Source organism: Coturnix japonica, chromosome 1 (assembly GCF_001577835.2).
Source record: "Coturnix japonica isolate 7356 chromosome 1, Coturnix japonica 2.1, whole genome shotgun sequence".
Classification (NCBI taxonomy): domain Eukaryota; kingdom Metazoa; phylum Chordata; class Aves; order Galliformes; family Phasianidae; genus Coturnix; species Coturnix japonica.
Genome location: NC_029516.1, coordinates 5,231,229 through 5,255,505, shown reverse-complemented (window position 1 = coordinate 5,255,505; position 24,277 = coordinate 5,231,229). Strand labels below are relative to the sequence as shown.

General features: G+C 40.7%; 1 protein-coding gene across 19 annotated transcripts in view; it reads right to left on the bottom strand.

Annotated features, from left to right (window-relative positions):
- CELF2 (CUGBP Elav-like family member 2) overlaps positions 1–24,277 on the bottom strand; it is a 552,930-nt gene that overhangs the window by 84,970 nt on the left and 443,683 nt on the right. For all 19 annotated transcript variants that reach the window (XM_032441981.1, XM_032441939.1, XM_032441915.1 and 16 more), the window contains one exon: positions 16,374–16,456. In XM_032441981.1, coding sequence (XP_032297872.1) covers positions 16,374–16,456 — 83 coding nt within the window. The remainder of the gene's footprint in view (positions 1–16,373; positions 16,457–24,277) is intronic.

Sequence of the window (24,277 nt, the reverse complement as noted above, 5' to 3'; positions counted from 1 at the left end):
AATAATTTCCAGCATCTTTGTCTTTCTTGATTATCATGTGCAGACACCTTGGCCTCCCAGCCCCATTTCAGCTCTTGGCCCCCAGATATCTCAGCAGGGTCCTTTGGGAGGAATTCTTGATCATATTTCTCGTATCACTTTAACAGAAACTTGTTTTGCTTTTTTAAAGCCTTGTGACTCACAAGTACCACAAGTTTTCCAGAAGTGAAAGAGGTGTATTTTCCTATCACAGAGAACTGTTTTAGAATGACTTCTCTAGGGTCAAACTAACTTGAATTACACAGTCAATATCTGCTTACAGCTTCAGGGGTTTCTCCAGGAACTGGGGACAGTCTCTTAGGCCAAATAAATTCTACTGAATAAAAGAGGCAAGGGACTGCTCTCTGGCTCTTAAGAGAAGTGGTGTGACACAGCTTGCATTTGCACAGCTATAACTCTCCTTCCTCTCCAAGTAGGATGTTCTTGTCAACACTGCCTGTTGGGAACAGTGCCCAATCCACATTATTCTCCCAGACATGCCCACATATTGGGTGGGAAACTGTTAACTGGCATTGAGACCAATGCAGAGATGGACTCTGTATTCCCAGTACCATTTTATATCATTTGCCTTAGTTTACTCATTTGTAGAAGGAGTTTGGATGTGCATTCTTCATCACATAAAGTCTAACAAACAAATGCAAAGCAGCAGATGTAACTACCTGAGTGAAGGCATAGCTCGAAGATTGTTTGCTGTCATTCTTTCATGAATTCCAATTTAAGGGATTTAAATCTTGTTAGGTATTTATAAGATTTTAGTCATAGAAGAATGTGGTCTCCTAGACTACTGTCAGACATACATATATATATGTTTTTAGAGAGAAGGAGAAAGAGAAGGAGGAAATTAGGGATGAAGAGAAGCAAGAGAAAATGAATACTGCTATTGGGTGCCAAATATAGTTCCTGAGGTAATGCATAACATCATTATTTTCTGCTCAGAGCACAGAAACAAGCATATAGCTTGCTTAAAACAAGTTGTTCCTTTTCCAGGAGAACAGTGAAACTGCTGAAATTCAATAACTTTTGGAAGCTTTCCAAGCCAGTCATTTGCATCCAACCACATTCCATTTTTTACATTCAAGTTAAACTGCACATTAGCTCAAGGGAGTAAAAAACAATGCTACACTTTAAAATAATAATATTCTAATGATTATTTCCACAGTCACCTCCACATCCTGCTGCTGCTCCTCCTCCTTTAAGTTTACTAATTGGCCTGTAACACTGTCTTCTTTAAAAACTGTAATCACACATAGAAATGAATAAGTTGGCAGTCTTAGAAGTGACAACTTAACTTGGTGCAAGTAACTACTGTTGCTCAGTTAGCAGTTCTAATCCATTTATTTAATTCCTTTATTTCTTACCACCCACACAAATGGCAACAATTCCAGGACACATGCAAGCCAAGTGGAATGGAGATAAAGAAGGGGAGGTACAGCAAAAATTCTCTCCTCAAAATCACATGCAAACCGAAGTGATTAACTATCTTTTCTTCAAACAAATGAGCCTTTACAGAACCTATTCAGTCCTAAAAATAGACATTAAGTGGGATTCTACATCTTGTTTGGAATAATGCCCTGGGGATATTTTGCATCATCCATGCTTAAAAAGCAAACCCATTAAACATCTGAGCAAAACACCAGATATTATTTTAACAGCAAGAGTTATCCATCTCATCTGCAGCAGCAATAACTTTTGTTGACATTTTGCCAATTGAAGTTTGCATGCCAGCATTTTTTTTTTCCCTTTGCATTAAAGCGATAAGGCATGAGAACATAACAAAGTGCTTCCACAACATTATTTGACTGAGTTTTAACACCGATCCAAGGAAACTGTGAGAAGTCAAATTACTGTCCATGTTTCGGAGCAGGAAAGGAAGCAAAGCAAAGCAGTGATTTGCCTGGAGCCATGCAGCGTGGTTTGGTGTGGACTAGAATGAAGGGAAGCAGCCATGCTGGCCTCACAGCAGCAGAACCCAAGCTCCTCACGCTCTAATTGATATTTCCTCCTAACACAACTGTGAGGTGCTTACTGCTGCTATCTCTTTCTAGCAGAAAGGAAGATGATGGGGGAAAAAAAAAAAAGCAGAGAGGCTGTATATGATTCACTTAGAGTTATTCTGTGATGAAATTTAAATATCTCAAAACAAAATCTTGTAGTTTTGTGACCAAGTGTACATAAGGTAGTGATGAGCAGGTATAATTTATGCAAATGTTTTTACATTACTACTCCCTAGATATTCTGCCCAAGAAGTAACAGAAGAACCTGAAGAAATATTCCAGGATAGCTGGGAGAACCACACATCAGCCAAGCCTTCACAGTCTGGAGATCTGAGCTAATAACTAATGCTGCCTTGCACTGCATTGTGTAGATTTGCCCAGTATGACTTAAGATGTCAGGACTCAGTTCCCAGAATGACATGAGTCTTAAAGTCAATGTCTCACTGGACATGACTCAAGTGTTCTGCAGTCGTACTTTCTTCCATTTTCCTAATTCAGGTTTTGGCATGTCTTTCACAAGCCAACAGGAGGCTGAGACTTCAAAGGAAGTATTTTTCCTTAAAATGTAAGACAAACACACCTCCACTCTTCAGTATTAGTATTTGAAAACAGAACCAGAGCAAAGCCAAAACATGGTACCTATTAGCTCATCACCTCCCAGCCTCTGAATGAGAATGAAACAGGCCCCTCAGGTGGGAAAGCAGCATGGCAGAAGCTCCTGCTTACTTGAGTGGTCTGGAGAGGCACATTTCACTTCTCTTTCCCTAGTACAAGTCAAATTGTCTGCTTAGGATGCACTGGTTCCTATTGCTCAGGGACATTTACTCTTTGCAGTTATGACTTCAGTAACTTCGAAGACTCAAGATGATGTTGCCACAGGCTTTCAATTTCAACTTTCCAAATTTCCATCTTACAAAACCTTTCCTGTTGCTGAATTGGAACCTTCAAGCAGCTCAGGCTACAAACACCATTTAGGGTGCTAAAGTTTGAGTCTGGTCCACATGAAAACTCACTCTTTCCAAATATGTCTCTCTCATTCCACATAAACATCTAGAATGACATTCAGAAAATCATCAACAAAACAGTCCTCTTCCCTCTTCTCCTTTCCCCTCAAAAACACAATCCCAAACAAAGTTGAAATGAAATAAGTTCTCTTTAAGGCTACTGATGACCACGAGGAAACTTAGTTTAAATGAAAGGTTGTTAAAAACATGCAGTATCTTTTGTAAAGCAAAACACAAACTCAGCTGTGACTGAGAGCATGGCTACCAGGATATTAAATGCTTGTTTTGCAGAAGTGTTATTTTAAGATTTATGCTACTCTGTACTTCATGTGTACTGCCTCCTCTGTGAACTATGCTCTGGGAAAACACCATGTGATTATGCTCAGCAATATCCTCTACCTTTGCCAAGACAAAATTCAGGAAATAACCCTTTAAAGGGAATGACCAGCAACAGCAAAGCTTTAGAAAAGCAAGAAAGCAAAGCCAGGGGCTCCACCACTTCTTTCACAACTTTCTCTCATCTCCAGTTAGGTCCTCAGTTTTTGGCTTTCATTCAACAGGAGAGAAATCGGCTTTTACTGCTCCTCCAGTTTCACGTCACAGATTTTTCTGTTCATTTAAAAAGTGTACCTTCAGCTTGACTCCTTCTGCAGCATATAAGGTCACCTTGATCCAACAACGCACTTGGTCTCTTCTTCTTATAGAAACTAGAGTCTATTATTTGGCATAAAACTCAAATTCTAGGCTATGGGACTTTTTATGTAAAGCTTTTTTAAAATTCTTGCTGGAAAGCTTTCATATTTGCAGTACAATGTAACAGCAAGAATATCTTATAGTTAAAAAGTGTGATTGAGGTAGGTCTAAAATAAGCCCCCAAAGGATCCAAATTATAGCATCTATTGAAATACTACCTTTTAAATTAGAGCAAAGAGGACAATTTATAGAAAGAGTTGGTGTCAATGATGCTGTGCTGCTGCAGTTTTGATTTAGAGGTATTTGATTTAGTTCAGGGTAGTTCTGGGTCCAGAATACATTTCTTTATTCACAACTCCCACTTCTCCAGCAGACACAGCCCATTGGTCACATTTCTCCCTGTTACCAAATGCAAACTAATACAGAATTCTTCAGAGGTCACCTATGGGCTCCAAACTACTCGTCTATTTAAATATTGTGGAAAACAGCCAAAACATTCAGGTAGAAAAGCAATTTTGAATGAAGATGTCAAAAATTCTGCTCTCCTGACTGAGATCAGCTGGGTAAATAGTACAGCTTTATTGTTAAACCAGCGGAGCCATAATATTTTATGCCAAATGAGGACATGGCTCATAAATTCTATTTAAGTTGTCCATGAGCTGAAGTTACAGGATTTTTCCACAACTCTCCAGTATCAGCATCCAAATAAAAGCTGTCAATGTTATGCCAATACTCCGCAGTGGTGAAATAATCTGGCTGTGGAGAATGACTGAAAGAGATAGCTCAATATTTTATCCACATATGAAAACAGAACGTTACTGCAGTCTCCAGCTGCAAGGACACACACCGTCCATGTGAAAGAAAATAATAAATATATATATATATATATATGTATATACATACAAACAGCAGTAAGAACACTCTGCCAAGTAACAATGTCATTTTGAACCATTCTTTGCATGAACTCATTCCCTCCAATTTCTCAGCACCTACATACATAATGTATTTTGCTTGTGCTTTGTTTGGAGTAAAGACAGTATTTTTTACCAATATTAAACAGACACTATGTACTCATACAGGTAATCCTAAGGAATTATAATGTACTTAAATATTTCTTTCAGTATGTGCTTGGGAAGTTAAAATATTAAATGGGCAACATTAGCAGAAACATATATTTTTGAAGAATGAGTCAGTTCCAGCTGGCTGTGCTATTTGGACAGAGCTGTGATTAAGTTTTCATTAGTAAAAGGGACAGTAACAGGAACAATAAGTCCAAAATCAACCTGCCTCCACCCATCTGTAAAGTTCTATATTAGCGCTTCACTCTGAATATGAACCTTCATGTATTTTTCCAGAGGTTGGGCCCTAGACTGCCTCGAAAAAAATCCCACCATCACGCTTCATTTAGTGACTATAAATGCCAGTATGTGAAAAGCTGTCTTCCCTTACTTGTTCTTCATATTGCTTTCCTATTCATTTAGAAGTTTTCTCTGCATTATGCCCCAGGAGTAACATCTTCATGCACAAATTGCCTAGAGGTCAAAGAAATCTCTTTGCAGAGATGGCTTCAGGTGGAACAGCTGGAGTCCAAGGAGAGCTATCAGGAAGGTCCTCTGGTAAAACCAATGGCGCTAAAAGCTCTCTCATCATTCATCCTACTCGCTCCAGAGGCTGTGTTTTGAGCTAGTGGGAATACTGAACTCCCAGTTCCTGAGTCTACTGTATTTCTTCTGAACTGGGCTAATTCAGCCCATGTGCTGTTGCGACTTGATGAAATAGCAGAAGGCAATGAAAGCAGAGGGGAAGATGGCATGGATGAAGAAGAGAAATATTCACCAAGTCACACCCTCTATTTTTGGTTCTCATGTCAACAGGGAGGACGACAAGAGCCAGACATGAGGGCTGTTAGCGATCATGCCCCTTCTAAACTGGGATCAATCTCTGTTTTCTTTACAAAATAGATGGGGTCACTAGAGGCAAGGGACATGCTTGCTTGAGCAACCCAACAGAGCCCTCCAGACATGAGCATATAAGCACAGCAATTAAACTGACTGTAGTTCTTACTTAGTAATTGCTTTCTTTGATTAATCATACATTTTTTTTTGTACAAACAGGAGGACACTATATCAAGACAAGCATAGAAATTTCTTTCACTTCTTAGCAGTTGTAGAAATTAGAAATGAAAAAATCCGGTAACTCATCAGAAATGACTTAATGCCACTATAGGATTATTGCCTATTGTATATTTTCTAATTTTTTTCCTACTCCAAACGCCTCTAAGGACTGGGATTTAACTTTGTTTCCTTTAGAAGATTATTCTAATTGGAGAGATATGGCTTTTCCTGATACTTGATCTAAGTTTTATTTTACCTCTTATGACTGTAAATCCTCAATTCTGTGTACAATCAAAAATAATTCCCATTTGTCACTGGCATTTGGGCAGTACAAACACTTGGCCCTGGAGGAAATAAATGCACCGAAACATCCACACTGCTGGGGATGCTTGGCAACATACTCCCGCAACAGCATTTATCCTCTCTGTTTTTCTTGCAGTATTTGAAATGAACCTACTGTATAATAACACAGCATATTTTCCTCTAAGGTATTGTCACGAATTGGCCACAAAATAGTATTAGTCGCTGTCTGGTGGATACTTGCTCAAGTGATGGTCTAGAACACAAACCACATTCAATCATCGGAGCCATTCACAGCTGAATGGAAATACAAAGGTATCACGTACCTCCAGTCTCGACAGGAGGCTGTAATCCCATAGAGAGCTGCTGGCAGCAGTAAGGAACACTAGAGTGTTTTGTTTATTTTCACGGTGGCATTACAAGCTTCACTTACAGAGGTACCTGCCTTTCAGTTCTTAGTTAAAAACTAATCTTACTCTCTGATTAGTGTATTATTTTCCTCAATCTTATTTTCTACAACTCACTATGCTCTCTATCTTGAAATCAATGATAAGGCTCTATTCATACTTTAAAAAAAATCGTTACAGACTTCCAATTATTCCTTTTAAACATGAACTCCTTTTCTTTCTTTCTATTTCATCCTCCGCCCTCCCCCCCCACTCAGTGTTTCTCCTTCAGAAGTGAAAATTTCCATTCATAGCAACAGATTCTTGTAAGGGCTGCAAGTGGAACTGGGCAAGCGTTCCTAGCATGAATGACAGAGGCAATGTATTCATGAGATTCCCTGATACATTGCAAATTCCATTTGCAAAGAAGCAAAGTTGCTTATTCTAACCCTCGCTTGCATATCCTGCCCCCTCCTGTGCTGAGAGATAGCCCATCTCTGAGCTACAATAGGGCGAGAGCCAGGATTGACTGCAGACTGCTTTAATGCCACTCTTAATGACAACTTGTGAAGATTAGGAAGTTGTCAGAATCAGATATCAGCAAAAGCTCCAGCTTGCTTTGTGAAGTCAGTCTGAATTAATTAATGGGTATCTTTCCTTTGATATCACTTTGATATTTGGCTGCAGCTGGATAAAAATCAGCCACAAAGGAAACCACATTTTGTTTACCGCTGCTTTAAGACTCTGTTTAGTCCAATGCTTTTTTTTCTTTTGCAGTTTTTGCCTTTTTAACTTTACTGGCACAATGCAACAGAAGGAGGCTTTTGTGCATAGATAGAGTTATAGCGGCATGTTTTTCAGAGACTGCTCCTCTCTGCTTCTGAAGATATTCAGGCTATATTCTAAAAGCAAAGCCATTACGGATTTCAGCAAAGCTGCAAATAAAAAGATGCACTGTTCCAAAAGTCAGCCAAACTTTAGCCTTGTCCACTTCTGTACTGCTTTCCAGTTAAAAGCTATATAACATATAATGATATTTTCTCTCTGCTTCAGAGGGTGCCAATAGCTCAATGCTATTTCAGACTGGCAGTCTGAAATACAGGCTCTGCAATCGGGGCAGTCTCCTGAACTTTTGAGGGTATGAATTCACAGCACATTTCAGTGCCCATGAAGGTTTTGGATGTCTACCACAACAAACTTATGAACATGTCTGCACAGCAAAAAGGTGCCTGAGTGCCTTCTAGACTAGAAAAGTAGACGGGACTGCTCTGCACACCACAGAGTAACAGTAGACAAAGCAGTGGCTCTCCCATCTGAGCTGATGATGATTTATTTAGGAGAATGAGTAAAGTATCAATTATCCTTCTGGATCTGCAAAGAGTATTTTTAATTAGGCAGAATTTAATTGCCCAAAGTAAGCTTTGAGCAGGAGGTTCAGTCAAGCCATCCGTTTTCAGTTGGTTTTTCAGCAAGTATTATAGGATTTTTAATGACCACAAAGAAGACAAAACTCATGTTTTCCCTCTAATCCCATGTTTGGCACATACAAAAGCACTGTGCATCTAAACTGTATGGTTCATTACCCATCTGAGATGGGGAAAAACTAGGTAAGGATGCCTCAGCTCCTGGCACCACCATAGGAACACAAGCACAAAATGAGACATTTCAACCCTCTGATGGCAATGCATGGAGCTACAGGGCACACTGCACAGGTTTTAGAAAGAAGCAGCACAGCGCACAGGATTGGACACAACAGCAGAAAGGATGCAGAACAAACAGTCTCTCTGTTATAAGCATGCCATGAAGCTCTGGCTCTTTAGTCATAACATAACTCAGTTCCACGGACACCAAATATTGCTATTGAGGCAGGTAAATGGCATCCAAGGGCATCTCTAATGATGTTACTTCCTGACGCCTGCAACATTGTTTATGATTTGCCTTTCTAATTTCATTGCTGTAGGAGCAGTCAGACAGCTAGGAAGACTCCCTGAACTATTTTTTCATTACAAAGACAACTTTAATAGCTTGTGTCATGGTGCTAATGAGGCTGACTGAAGCACCTGTACTTTCTGTTCTGGATAACAGAAAACAGCTAACACTAGCAGGAGGATAAATTGCTTCTTAAGAAAGTGCCTGGGCTATTATCCCTAGCTAAGCATCCCACCTAAATCTTGGTGAGCTTTGCAATGGTCTCTCAGTTTTGTGCAGTTTTCCATTCTGAAGGCTCTCCAGCCAGTGGTTTTTGGGTACCCAGCTTGAAATTGATATCCTGCAAACAGATACTCGAGCCTCACTGAAAAGCAGGGTATGATATTCTAAGTTGGACAGTAAAACCCAGAGGTATTTTGCAGAGTATTGACCTCAGCTGTCCAGAGTTATGGAAATAGAGGCAAAGCAATGTCACATGTCATTACAGTTTGGCCTTTTAGGGATGGGCTTCGCATTAGGAAAACTTGCTGAGGTTAATCCAATATTATGTGTTACTTGGTTTCCATCCCAGTATTATTATTATTGCAAAACTGCAGGAAAAACCCTGAGCTACTCCAAAAGAGGTATCTGAAAAAGCTAGCTTGCATCTAACTGCATTTGCAGCTGGGCTGATGTGCTTTTGCTTCTCTGGGAAAAGCAAGTCTCTGATTTGAACACCTAGGATCGGCAATAGTTTAGCCCACACAGTCTGCAGGTTTGTGTCCTCCTGACATTCCCCAAGGTTACAGAATCACAGAATCACAGAATTATCAAGGTTGGAAAAGACCTAGAAGATCATCTAGTCCAACCATTACCAATACTTCCCAGCTAAATCATATTCATTAGGTTGGGACATCACCACCTGAATAAGCCAGACCAATGTTTACGCCCTCCCACCAGAACTTCAGGTCAACGGGTACTCCTGCCAGGTTATTATTCTATGCACTTCCCCATTCTGGGTGAGTATCTTCCAAACAGATAATAAAAATACTTATACAGATATCACAGTTCCTGAGTTCCTGCTCTCAGTACTAGGCAAGCAAGTGCTTTCACTTGCTTTCTTTCAGTCCCATGAGAGGTTAATGCTTTCACACACCAAGGAACAGATTCAGTAGTATAGAAGGAGACCTCCAGTCTCTGCTGAGTCCAGTAGTGATGGCTTTTCTGGGTCAACTGAAGTTAAACACTTACAACAGGTAATCCAGTGTAGGTGGAACTGCCTTCTCCTGCATGCCAGAAAGCTATCCTGATGGTCAGGCTGTGACAAAAGGTAAATCTGGCCCCCATCCCTCATTGAGAGAAAGAGACTATAATTATGAATGAAATGTTCTGCTCAATATAGAGAAGCTATTTTCACTTAGTCAACATGTCCTTCTCCCTGTACCTGCACAACACCTATCATTTTGCTATTCAGCTGCAAGGTCAGCTGCTTACAGGGAATTTCATTATGCTTCTAAGACAATTTGTCACTTTTTACCATTTTAGGTAAAATTGAATTTAGGGTTGATTCTATGTTCTGTGTTTCACAATAATGTGTAAACAGAAATCCAACCTTTCTATTAAGGTATTTGAATTAGGTGCAAATACTGATTTATTATTTAAGCAGCAAAGTCAGTGCAACTTATCTTTGGAGGGCAGAGGTGGCAGTGATGTATTTGCATAACAAAAAATAACTTCTTCTGAACTAACAAAATCTACCACTGAGTGGTACTATTCGTGAAGTATTTTAAAGGAAGAAATAGGCCAGATTCACTTTCTCAACATCACTCAATGTCTTATAGCCCAGTTCCTAGAAATAGGTGCTCCCTGGGGACTCTTTTCTTTCCCATCTGGTTATTTTTATCGTTGAAAAACTTCTACACTTTTCAGATCCCTCATTAAACAGCATTTGGCCATGCTATATGGGCACTGAATTAGTTTAATTTGTCATCATAAATCAATCACTCCAAGTCCTTAACTAGCTTAATTACTCTCTGAATTCCCTTTCTGTTTGTCAAAATCTCTCAAAGTCATTGATATCCCATATTCAGGCTATAATTCAAGTCATATTGGATGATTACCTTTTTATTACAGGTAATTTTTACATAATGTTCATATACTGACAACTCATAAAGCCTAAAGCAGAGAAATGGGCTGGTTATTAAAATGATATTTAAGAAAGGAAAGTGCAATATTCATTAGAAATGTACGGAACTCACGACATAAAGCACAAATCAGAAATATATGTGGGTTTTTTTGTTTGCTTCTTGTTGGACAAACTGTCGTATCAGTGAGTGAACATGGATGCAAACAAAGCCATTGTAGATACCTGCCTTTTGTAATAGATTATTGTGATTAAGGTTAAATAACCTGTACTCTACACACAGTATGAAACACGAGCCAGTCTACAGAGGAGAGAGAAAGCTCCAAAGTAGCTTTTACTTTGACAGTGGGCAATCAGCCCACCATAGGACAGAAGGAATGCTCTTGTGAAACAGGACAGTGACTTACGTTCTTTAAAATGGAGCTGCACATATTCTGCACCCCTAAAGCTGCACCGCTAAGGTTTCTTTACAGGTAGCACAGAATACAGTCTGACAGCGATAGGACAAAGGGGAATGGTTTTCAACGAAATGAACAGAGAGTTAGATTAGATGTGAGAGTTAGATTAGATGTGGGAGCAAGATGTGAGGAGGAAATTCTTTACTCAGAGGGTGGCAAGGCATTGGTACAGCTGCCCAGAGGAGCTGTGGATGCCCCATCACTGGAGGTGTTCAAGGCCAGGTTGGATCTAATCTGATGTAGTGCATGGCAACCCTGGCTATGGCAGAGGACTTGAAGGTTCCTTCCAACCCAAGCTATCTTGTGGTTTTAAGAACACTTAAGGAACAGCCTTCTCTAAGGCAGTCCTGTTTTCCTGTCACGTAAAGTACATTTCATAAAGCTGGTAGTGATTCTTACACTGCTAAAAATGAAAATCTTTTCCTTGACAACATCTGGCAAAAAGGGGGCCATTAATATTTTACAAGACAGTTATATCCTACAAACTCCACCTTGCTGTTAAAATTTAAAGAGCTTTCTTAAAACTGTATTTCTCTGTTGTTACATTCTTAATTAAATCGATTGGTGCAGTTGATGTCCCTATTTTCGGCTACAACTTCAATACAATGGACTTGCTGCTACTTGGAATATGTATAACCACTTGAAATAAGAACCACGTAAACCATTAGCCTGTTAAATGCATAGGAGTGTTGACACCTTAATCAGCGCAGGCTGTTAATTATTTTTGTGATAACTTCTCCTATGAGGATATAAGCAAAGGTACTGAGGCAACAAATGATCCGTGTCATGTCAGGTGAATCTAACTCTAAATGCAAAACAGACTATGAAGAGACTTAGGCCTAGATTTTACCAAAAGGATTTTACTAAATGATTCCAATTGATTCCTGATCTCAAATAGCTTCTGCATGAGAAGGTCCATTTATTCAGCTGCTGGGCTTCAAGAACCCAAACCAGTCCTCATTACTCACCTGCCATGTTATCTCTTGCCATGAAATCCTACTCAATGAACTAGTTAGCCAAATCGAGTAGATTCTGTTCTTTAACTGGCATGCGTGTTAAAGACTAAACCAAAATATGTCAGTGCCGCCAACATGGCTGAGAGCAGTGTCTGCATACAGCCTCTGCATAAAAGCCAATTTTCACAAAGCAGCATATTAGTGTGCTTATGCGTGAGGGGACTGTGATTATTACATCTAACTAAAGGTACAGAATAAATTTAGATGGGAAGAATTCACTGGATTATTTTGTTTAGGGAATAGAAGCTAAGCATCTCCAGCAAAGCCAAGAGATTCTTAATGAAGATGAGACTAGTTAAGACCTTGGTTCTATGTCTCATCTCAATTACTTTATTCATATTGAGGTTTTCCCTTTTCTCTCCTCTGCCTTTTAAAATAGAATCCACACTGACATTCATGCAGGAAGAACCTGACTGTAACTTGAATAATACCAACCGCATCCCTATGGAGCCAGGCTATGAGCTATGTGCTTGCATGCTATATTTGAAAAGACATATCTAGAAATTCATTTTGCTCATTTACAAGACATAAAAGCTACTTGTGAAGCCAAATAAACAGAAGAGAATTGTTCTTATTTCATTGATGTGTATCATATATATCAATATGCCTGCATTTCTCAAACGCTGTGCATCATTTTCTCTGCCTAGCAGCAGTGCTACTGTGACAAGTGATATCTAAATACATATTTGGGGAAAGATAAAAGTTCCATTGTGTGACAAGGAATATTATGTCTAACAGAGAGATTATAATAATCACGAGTAAAAAGAAGATGTTTGATCCCACTTATGCCAAAAGTTTTAAAAATTAGAAAAAAAAAATCCTTTAAATGAATTTTATCCTCAGGAAAATGATTAAAACAAGAAAAGCCTTGAGATGTCAGCTGGTGACACGTTTTTCCTCTTTATCTTTCTTTTTTGTTGTTGTTGCTGTGAAAAAAAAAAAGCAAAGCTGAGAGAATACAGCAAAGTGCATCATTAACTTCTTATTAATTTCATAATACAAAGGCAATTCCGTTAAAATAGTGGTGCTGCAACTTTAAATTACAGAACTAGCTTGGTATTTAATGAGAGATTTAGCACAGCAGGGTTTCTGTTAAATTAAGTTGTGCCTTCACATCACAGTGGGAAAACAGGTGTATATTGGTTTAGAATTATGGAAATGTTGACTAATTCCAAGGCTTGTAATCAAACAGCAAGGCACCCTGCAATATTTTCTTCCAAGATTCTGCATTAATCATTTATGTCTGGTCTTGTTTTCTTCATGTCCACTAAAAGGGTGCAGTTCAAAGGAGCAGATAAAGTGTTTTCATGTCTCTGTTAAGGATGAGGTCCGCACAGAAAGTAGATACAGAATCTGAGCATGGCAGACTTTGCTCAAACACCCACCCAAATTAAACAGAACGTGCAGAAGTGGGATAGCGTGGCAGTTTCATGCTAGAAAAATGGTTTTTTGGCTTTGTAAGTGCTCATCCTAAACCTGCTTACTGAGCAACATGGAGGAAGTCTGCATATCAGAAACAAAGAGATAAACCAGAAGCATGCCGCTCACAATTGTTCAGTGCATGCAGCCTTGCAGCAGGATGAGTGATACTTTTGCACACATGAAATGCAGGCAAGCTGCTGCACCCCTGCTTCTGTGTCTGCCATAATTCCGTATCTGAAACTAACAAACCACCTGCCTGTAACTCCGTTTTTATCCTGGGTTGTTCAGAGATGCTTCTTATCTGATGCATGGTTGTATTTCAGCAGAAGTGGAAGGCACAGATTGTTTTGTTTCTGAATACACCTCCGTTCTGAAGCTCCTACACAGTACATCTTGTTTACTGGAAGCAAGCTGATGCCCAAATGAACCTGATCCAAATTCATCCCTTGTAGCCTTGACAGATGATTGCTTCCATTTGCTCTGAAAGAGACTGTTTCACACACAGGCTATCCACTACCAATCCCTGCTAGCTCATGGAAAGCTGCTTAGTGGGCCAGATCTAACAGCATGGAAATCACTAAAATTCATAGAAGGAGAATCCTGTTCAAATGAAGTGCCACAACTTTATTATATACTATATATTATATATTATAAACAAGGTTGTTTTGGGAATATACTGCTGCATCATAACAGTATTGCAATTTACGCTAAATGTCAGCATATAGCACATTCAAAATATGGAATCTGTTATTTAATATATGGTTAATTTTCTTTAGTGTGATGAACTGTTTGAGTTTTTCTCCTTATTAGAAATGTGCCTTTAAGTATTAGGTGTAACAACTCCTCTCAAAATAAAATCTTAACATCTCAGGAAACATCAGGATCAGATCAGCCCAGAGTCATGGGAATGTAATTTTCACACTTTCTTAAAGTTTGTTACTTCACATTCAAGATGAAAAAACAGCTTGAAAAAGATACATTTTAAAAGACCAAGAGCCAGAGGCCGCAGTGGAAAAAAATGTTATAGTTTTTGTCTTTATTTAAAATATAAGGGCGCAGCAACCTCTTTAACTGTGGCATGCTCCTTCGCCATAAAGAGGAGAAAATGCTGCTCTGTTGAAGTAAGAAGCTCTGCAGCGTTGAGCCCATTTTGCCACTTGTACATGGGCAGGTCAGGAAAAGAGGCTTCCCCTCTGAGTCACCTGCTGGTTTATCCAAGACCTTTCGAAACGGAGCAGCCAGCTCTGGGGCTCAGGAAGAAGAGAGGTGCAAGCAAAAGGAGTTTCCCTGCTGCAGAAATGAGTTATGTACAGATCAACTATAGGGCTCCAGGGTAGGGCCCACACACTCAGAGATGCTGAAACAGCTCAGGACCCCCTCCATTGTTGTGCTCATCCCACTCAGCACAGCTGCTTAACTGAAAGCATGTTGGAGAGTAGTTATACGATGAGCTGGGTTAACTGCAGCATTAGCTGAATTGGGTTAGAGAACATTCATCCAAGGGCTCATCATGTTCTGGCAGTAGGGATGGGAACCAACAACTGGAGCTGCAGAGCCAAGGGATGCTGTGATGTAGCTGGAGCTCTGAAGGTCCCTCAACACTTTTCTTTCTGTCCAGTGATAGCATATCATCCTGTACATCCTCAAAAGCTGAACCTGCCACTATGAGACTTGACATCAACCCTGGAAAAATTTACTGAAATCTGAAGTGGCACAATTTTTCATAGATTCTCCTGTAGCTAGCTGGTCATTGCAGATTTCCTCGCACTCCTTCCACCATTTCCATTTCCAAATGATGAAAGAATTCCATTCTACCTATGTGAATTAGCACGGCTCATGGGTAACTATCCAATGTCTCCATGCTGGTCATTTCCATGACAAAAGAGGTGACTTTTCTAACAGGACCTGCATAAAGTAGGCCAGCCAGACATGAAGTTTTCAAACACATGTTGTCTGATTTCACATATGGCGTCTAGGAACTCAAAAAGATATTGGCCATCAGTCCATAACCATCCATCATAACTGCCAGTCCAAACAATATTCCATTTATTTATACAGTGCTGTATAATTTGTTCTTGTGTCTGTAACAACACACTCTATGCATATACTGGAACATTTGCCATGCATCAAGGGGGAATTTATCCCCACTCTTTATACTCTTCCATTCTGGTCCCCAAAGTATTTGGTTGCAAACAGCAGAACAAATGAAAACATTAGAACAAGAGGCCTTCAGAGTTAAGTCATGCAATTACCAGTGATAATCTTCTCTTCAAACCTATAACTCAGATCTGAACTACCATGGGATAACATACAATACAGGTTGTACGATTAGCTCAGTAACACGAGCACAATTGATTTAACCACCAGTGCAATGTAGGAGCAGGAATAGGGCGCTGAGCAGAGGTGGTGGCAGGGATGGCTATGTGCAAGCAGCTATGTGGTACTGTGCTCTGTGGTCCCCTGATGTGCAGTCACCACGCTAATACGCTTGGCTGCTTAGAAACCATGTGTACAAAGGCTGCATTTAATGAAATTGGCTGTATTTTGTCTTTTCCTCTCCTCTCCCTTTTGGATCTAGAATCCTCAGTGGTGCAGTGTTTTTCTGCCATATGTTTCTCCCCCTCCTTCTCCTGTTAAAAAAAAAAAAAAGTTGGATCTACCTTGCACTTCAGTAACTGCCTCTAGTCAGCAGGAATCAGCAGTGTTTCCAGCCAAGGGACTTTCTACAGAACAGCAACTGTCTTTAGAGATAATGCCATTGCTACAGGACTGGCACTATTACAGGACAGGACATCAGGTTTGCCCAAGGTCACGTGGGCCACTTAATCAGCATCTCAAGCAAAAGGGTTATTTTCTGGCAACAAAATACTTAGGATCAAAAAGTAAATGTACTCACCCCAGGTAAAGTTTTAATATTGTGCAGTGCATTCTGTGCCTCAAGAGCAGCTTTTCTTGTATAAAATGTTACGAAACAACAACCTATAGAGAGAAATGAAAAGCTTTCAGAAATTAGTGAGTATGATTTGTGAGAGTACAATAGGGAGGCAGAAAAAACAGTGGTTGAACAACACATTATGAAAGCTGGAAATGTGAATTATCACGAGGCTGCCTGAATGACATGAATAAAAGAAAGCTTGCATGGTTTAAAATAAAAAGTCACCCCCTGTGCATTGCATCTATAGCACACCTACATTGTTAGCGAACTGTAATCACTTAGAAATTAAGTTAACTAAAATCCAATTGGCTTTGTACGGTGTAAATAAGGTTATATTTTTCTGTAGGCTCCCCATTATGCTTTGAATATGAACAACAAGGCAAGCTCAAACCAGCAGGCATTCATTGTTACATCCCAGGCAGAAAATCAGGTTCAAGAAGGACCTTATTTAGAGGGTTTGCCTTACCTATAAGCAAGGAGCTAAGAATCATGAAGTCAAATTCCTGGCTCCACACAGGACCACTCCAAATCCAAACCCAGTACGTGAGAGCATTGGCCAAACACCCTTTGAACTCAAGCAGCTCGGGGCCATGCCCACTGCCCTGGGCAGGCTCTTCCATGCCCACCACTCTCTGGTGTAGACCCTTCCATAACACCCCCTGCCCCTCCCCTGACAGCTCCATGCCGTTCCCTTGGGCCCTGTCACTGTCACAGAGTGCAAAGCTCGGGCTGCAGGAGGGAAACCACCCTGAAATCATCCCTGGTGCACTTCAGTGAATAAAACAAGGTGAATTCTCACTTAGCCCCCACTCTGCTGCGACCCTGTAAGCGAAACAGGTTGGGCTGAGTGCAGCCCCTCTCCCATAGACATGGGCAGCCTCTATGCTAAGAAGTGATTCTTGAATTCCTTTGGAGCTCTGCAGCTGCAGTCAGTTGACCCACCTGGTGCTGGGACAGAGAAAACCTGCTGGGAGGCAGGAGTGGCTGTTGAAGTAAAAACCTATTTCATATCAAACAGAATGATGCCGATTTTACTGATGAACCAGCAAACAACCCTACTGTATTAATCACTGACAGATGTGTGCTGCAACTGCAGGGAAATGCCAAAACCAAACAGAAAGTGCAGCTTTCTCACCTCATCACCACCCTCCCTGCTCCCTCAGATAATGACACAGGTGCAACACTTTCTCCTTCACTTGCACTGACTCCCTGATGCTTACCAACATGAAATACCATGTCACTCCCGCTATGCCAGCTTTTTTTTCTGCCCCTAAGCACTGCCATAACAGCAAAGGGCACCAAGGAGAATGTGCGTGCAGCAGAACACAGCTAGCAAGTGTCTGTCTGTGTTGGAGGAGGCTCACCCCACACCTTGGAAGGAAAAACTGAATCCAGATTTCCCCCTCTGCTGCCTCTTGTTTGGCTCAAGCTGTGTACTGCACTGTGAATGCTCCCTCTGGCTTTGCAGCAGGGCCAGTGACGACCATTACCTTCATAACAAGCAAAGGTAATAATGTATTCCCAGCTGGAATGCAGAGAGTTTATCCGTAACAGAAAAGCACTTGCAAGCAATGTAATACATGGGCAGGCAGGTAATGCTGACTTAACACAGCTGGGAGAAACACTTCCCATAATACCAATAGTTTCCTTAAAAGTTCACAGTTCATGAAAGAGAAGGCTTGATAATTATTTCACTGATCATTGTTTGGCAGGGATGACTATTACAGACAGACAGAGCCTGCAGGTTTTGTGCTTCCTGTGAAGACTTCTAAAGCTTCTTATTCCACCGGTAAACTCTGCAAATTGTGATTATTGTACTCTAAAATTAAAATGTGAAACAAATCAGTTTGTGATGTTTAATCGCACAAGTTTGACACAAGTGTGTAATGTGTTTCTGTCCTGCCAACTGTCTCCAAAGTCTCTGTCTTCTACTATTTTCTCTCCACTTGGTTTATTAGCTCTTTAATATAAAGCTTTTTAACAGGAGAGACGATTTCAAGGAAAAAAATATCAAGTAGTGGACATGACCTTGGAATTGCAATGTCCTTACTATGGGTCTGAAGAGTTTCATTTTGGCTCTGAGCTCTTGGGTTTATTCTGCTAAGAAGTTTGATATCTTTGGGTTTATCATTCTTGGCACTACTTGAAAGAACTGTAGCTGAAAGATGAATATGTGGTGAAATACCCTTCATATAATCAGTTTTGGGAGGTAATAGTGCAGGACAGAAAAATATCTCTGAATGAAGACTTGGAGCAAACAGCAGCATGTTGGGAAACATGCAGATGCTTCCAGTGGGTTATCAGCCCATGACAAAGATGGTGCCTCTAGGCTCACAGATTGAAACATCTGAAAACGCACACGGATAAAATCGCTACCTGTGCTCATTTTGCTTGTACCATATTACACAGCCACAGGAAAACAGTTTGCCATGCTTTGGGGAGAGCATGGACACCAATTGTGGACACTCGATGCTGAAGCTTTCTCACAACAAGGTTGGGGTGGATGGATGAAAAAAGAAAATATGAAAACCTAGAAGATGAAAGGCGAACATGCACACAGTCCCAAAGGAAATGCTGCAGCTCAGCCTATGGAGGTGCTTGCTGCCAAGGTACACACACTACTGCAGCTCCAACAACAGCTTTGAAGATGCCTCAAGTGTAAAATCCCTTTGGCTCAGGATCACGTGCCATAGGAGAAAGTACCAAATTCAGCTGTTTCTGCAGAAATACCAGAAGGGAGGACTGCTGTGTAAAAAAACAGGGCTAATGTGTGCTATCTGACTGGTAGTTAGTAGCCCCTGCTGAAGGGCAACTAGGACTTTTCTCTGTTTTCCATAAGAAAATGCAATATTGCCAGAGACAAATCAATGACACCACTGGAAATTAAAAAGTATATTCCTAAGAGAAAAGAAAAAGACCAAACTGAACCCTCCTCTCTGCGGGCCCCTGCACACATAATTGTGGCTTCATCACCAGCAAATGTGACAGCAGCTTGAACCCTAGCTAAACTTCTCTGCCATCCACATACCTCAAAACCTGACAGTGATAACCTTCTCTGCTCCTGCTTAGGACGGCTTATGAGGTGAATTGGTTTGTGGACATGGTTCTGTCTAGTCTCAATCAGCTCAGTTTAACTCTGATTTAACTCCACGTGAGCTAGAATCTTTTTGACTGAAGGAACAGGAATTCATGCTGACAGCCTGTACTGCCAAAGCAGCAAATCTCTGCTTTTGTAATGCTGATTATACTTGGGCTGGAACTGTATTTACTTCGTCACACAACATCTTTGCTCTGTACCTAGAAATGATAGTGAATGAATCATGCAGATCCCTACAGTTCCTTAAGGACATTGGCAACAACTCCATGGCTATCCTGCCAGATGCTTGAATAGATTGAACAAAAGCTGCCACCCAGTGCCAGGCAGCTTCTGATAGAGGTGGGGGGTCCGAAAAATGATGGTAGACAACAGCCCTGCTTCTCAATTCTTCTGCTGATAAAACACAGTGCTATGTACACCATAATGCTCAACTTCAACACCTCATTAGAAAAAAGGAAAAAGATCTCGTCTCAGTATGTTTTCTCTTTTTTTTCCTGTTTTTCTTTTTCTTCTTTTTCCCTAAAGGAAATTTAGTGCCAGAAAAAGACCTTGAGGTCCCCAGCCATTGGGAGAGAGTTGACACATTCAATTTTCCATGACACATCCAATTCACAAGCCCCTGCTCAGTCTGCCAAAGGCACCAATTAGCACCAGAGGTGGAGATTTTTTATTTTTACTTTTTTTAACAGGAACCTGTTTAGCAAGACAAAGACAGGGGTAAACAGCCTCACTCATGGCTGGAAACAGTTTTGCTTGAGTCACCGTCAAAGATGGCAGCAACAGATTGCATGGGGATCGTGCAGCCCTAGCTTCACTAACACAACTGTTTAGAAATTAGGCGTGGAGAAAAGAAAGAAAATGGCAAGGACTCTCACTACACCACATCCACATGTGTCACTATTTGTTGACAGAAAAACTGGGTTTCTGGAAGACTTTTGTGCATGCTGTGTAATTGTGACATACTGCAGAGCTTTCACCAGTAAACTTCAGTCCCATGCAGCACTACAGGCTTGGGGTAGAGTGGTTGGAAAGTTGCATGGAGAAAAAGGATCCGGGGGTATTGGTCAGCAGCTGGCTGAATATGAGCCAGCAGTGTGCTGAGGTAGCAAAGAAGACCGATGGCATCCTGGCTTATATCAGATATAGTGCAGCCAGCACAAGCTGGGAGGTGGGTTGTACCTTTGTTCTGTGTGCCGGTGAGGCTGTACCTCAAATACTGTGCTCAGTTTTGGGTCCCTCACTGCAAGAAAGACATCAAGGCCCTGGATTGTGTTCAGAGAAGGGCAATGAAGCTGTGAATGGCTGGAGTAGATGAACTTAAGAGTTCTATTCCAGCCTTAATGATTCTGTGGTTCTACAATTCAGAAATTCCACTGATGAACAAGGCAATTCTTTCAAAGAACTGCAGGTGACCTCCTGCAGTTGGGACTTCTGTCACTGAATTAAGCACTGGTGAAACACACATCTCCATTCACCCATCATTGTGGACATGCAAAGCTGTACTGGTGCCTTCAGAGAATCACAGGATGATTTGGGAAGGTTTTAGACCTCAAAGACTATCTGGTCCCAAGCTCCTGTCACACACAGGGTCATGTTCTACCAGGTCAGGTTGCCCAAATCCCTACTCAATCTGGCCTTGAACACTTACAGGGATGGGGTATCCATAACCTCTCTGGGCAACCTGTTCTAGTACCTCATTTCCACCATAATAAAGAATTTTTTTTTTTTTTTTTTGCTAATATCTAATCTAAATCTACCCTCTTTTAATTTAAAGCCACTGTGCCTTGTCCTACATCACTGCACTCCCTAACAGAGTCTCTCCCCTTTGTTAGGCTGCAAGCTCCAGCACAGACACCGCTAGGAGCTCAGCCACACCGGTATTTTTATCGCTTTCTCCCAATCCAAGCACAGACTAATTACTCCATGAGAGCTGTTTACATCCTTAATTTTGAGCAGTGAACAAAAGGAAGCTCTCCTCTGCCTGGAGATGTGGTGGATGTGCTCCGTGTCAGCTTTTAACGGCACTGAAATCTGTGTAAGAGGCTTAATCCCTCAGCCAGGATTTTATGCTTGAATGAATACGGCAACCTCCATCTTGCTTTGAGTGTGAAAACGCTCCTCACAGCTTCCAGTACAAATAAACGGGTCCTAGTTTAAAGTTACCAGCAATTATCCATGTGAATCCATAGGACAAAATAACGCTCAGATGTGGATGGGGATTAAAAGCCATCATCGTATGCAGTGCTCTGTGCTTTTGATTTGCTTTAAGAAAAAAATGTGCTGCAATTTCCTAGAAATTAAACTTTTGAGAGTTAAAAAAGAAAAAAAAAAAAGTAGGTTAAAAAAACCTTGATATTCTTCAGCGTGATTTATGAGGTTTTGTAGTTTTCAACTGACAAAATTTGTCAGTTTGGATCTCTGCTGTGTTGTGCGTATTATCACCTGCTGCCAGTATCTGAACCCTAACCATAGGGTATAGCAATACAAGAGCTTATCAGTGCGTCTGCAAAGCCTGCAACAACTTAAAAGTATGAAATTTGCTTTACCTTCTAGACTAATAAAATAAACACTTCAAAACAGCTATAATGATTATCTGATGATTGAACTCTGTATTCTTTTAGCAAGTAATGGAATCCTGGTAGACAAATTCAATTCAAAATACATTCACATTCAGGACATCAACAAAGTCATCATGTTGTGAATTGAAAATTCCTTTAAAGGTTGTGTTTGAATTCTAAGGGGCTGACAGATCAAGGGACTGAAGGCCCTGGAAGGCTAAATGAGTGAAGTCCCGCTATGTTTCTTTCTTTCTGTGAATGAAGCTCACTTTTGTGTGTGCATTTGCAGGCAGAACAGGTGCTGGCTTCATACAAACTTGGAATCTCAATCGGGACAGTAGCTTTTTGTCTATGCTGCACTATTCAAGCTACTTTAGGTTAAGGAGGATTTCTTTTGCTTTCTTTCACCCCCTGCAAATGTTCCTCTCCTGATTTTCACATTCACTCTTTCACTATCAAAATCTAAACATTACACCCATGATTTAACAGGGCTGCATTTCTAAAGGGTCTCTTGCATTCCAGCTGTTCCCAATGCTGAAAGATGTGCTCTGTAAATCACAAACAGCTGTCTAAATGGAATAATTTGCAACCAAACACACCACGACCTACACCATCCTTTTCCAAAAGGCAATGAAGACATCAAAAACCCTCTTGCACCAAAGGCACTGTGAAGACCTACTGCTGCAGGAGCTAAGGTGCCGTTGGGCAGTGAGCATCTCACATTCATTAATTTTGCTGCATTCAATGGAAGCCCTGTCTGGCTCTCTATTATAGATTTTAGTGCAATAGGCTAACCTGAGGGAAAGACACCATTCTAATCTTAGGAGAGGCGTTTCCAACCTTGGAGATTTTGGTTCTGTACAGAAATGGAGAAAAACTGGGGCTGGCTGAATAGGAAATACAGACATTCACGACAAAAAGCCATTCCAGAAACAAAAATCCAATGGTTTCTGCAATTCTGCTGAAAAGAAAAATTAGGTAGCTAAGGCATTTTTGATTCCTACTCGCACCTCTTGCTCTATTGTATGTGGAATCACTTGAGCATGATGGCAATGATTCACTCCTGAAGCAATCCCTGATAGAATTGCCATATGCTGCAGAAATCAACCTTTAACGATGCCGCCTCCCAATTAGCTCAGGTTTGCTAATAGTTTGATATAATTGGCACCCTGATGGAAACTTTATTACCAATCCTGTCACCAGCCAGGAACCTGAAACGCCACTCTAATGACAGCACATATTAGAGCAATGCCACTTCTAATATTAATGCATTAGCTGCAGGTAGGCAGGGGCTCATACACCAGAAGGATTCACAAATGGGATGTGCCAAATTCCACTCTATGCCCTATTTTTTGTCTGCCTATAACATCCAGGGAGGCTACAGAGCAGCCCCAGTGTGCCCCAAACCACCCCTGTTGCATTATAGCACAAACACTGCCAGCCTAGAAAAGCCCTGTAAATGGCCAGTGAAAAATGATCCCATGGAGCTCAATTTTTTCTCCCTGTGCCTTGCAAGTTATGACGGCCTTTCTGTTAATTGGCCACAAGTCCTAGTTTGCTGTCAGCCTTCAGCTGCACCGGGGAGCTCTTTTGGAGGAGTCACACTCTGTCATTCCCACACCCTTGTGAATACAAATGCTCTCTATAAATGTCCTCTGCCTACGAAATGGAAGTGGCATTTTTTTTTTCTTTTTCTTTTCCTTTTTTTTTTTTTTTTTTTTTTTTGACCTAGATTAAATCTGCTGCATTTTCAAGCCTTTTGGGAAAGCAACTAAGAACTAATATGCACTGGTTTGTGTGCCACAACACTTCCCTGCCCATTATTATGTAAATCTTGACTAAAGTGAGACACAGATAGAAGAGATATCACAGGCAAAATTGCCAGAATCTGCTTTTCTTGCTCTCCAAAATAAACCACTTATATTAAACAGTTTTAAATGTCTAATAGCTATAAAACTATCGGAAGAATTTCAGTGTTCATTTTTCATAAAGGACAATGACAGCTGAGCTCTCACACTGCCTGCATAATGACCAGGAAATGAGCAGCCAGCATGTTGGTATGGCACACTGGGACTCTCCGGTTTCCTTTTGAAGGATGGGGCCAACTTCCACATCTGTAACTTGGGAATGCTTGTTCAAAATTTGCAGTAGATGATTATAAAAGTCAGGAAAAAATGCAGGTTCAGAATTAGATTACATACTTTGTGGCA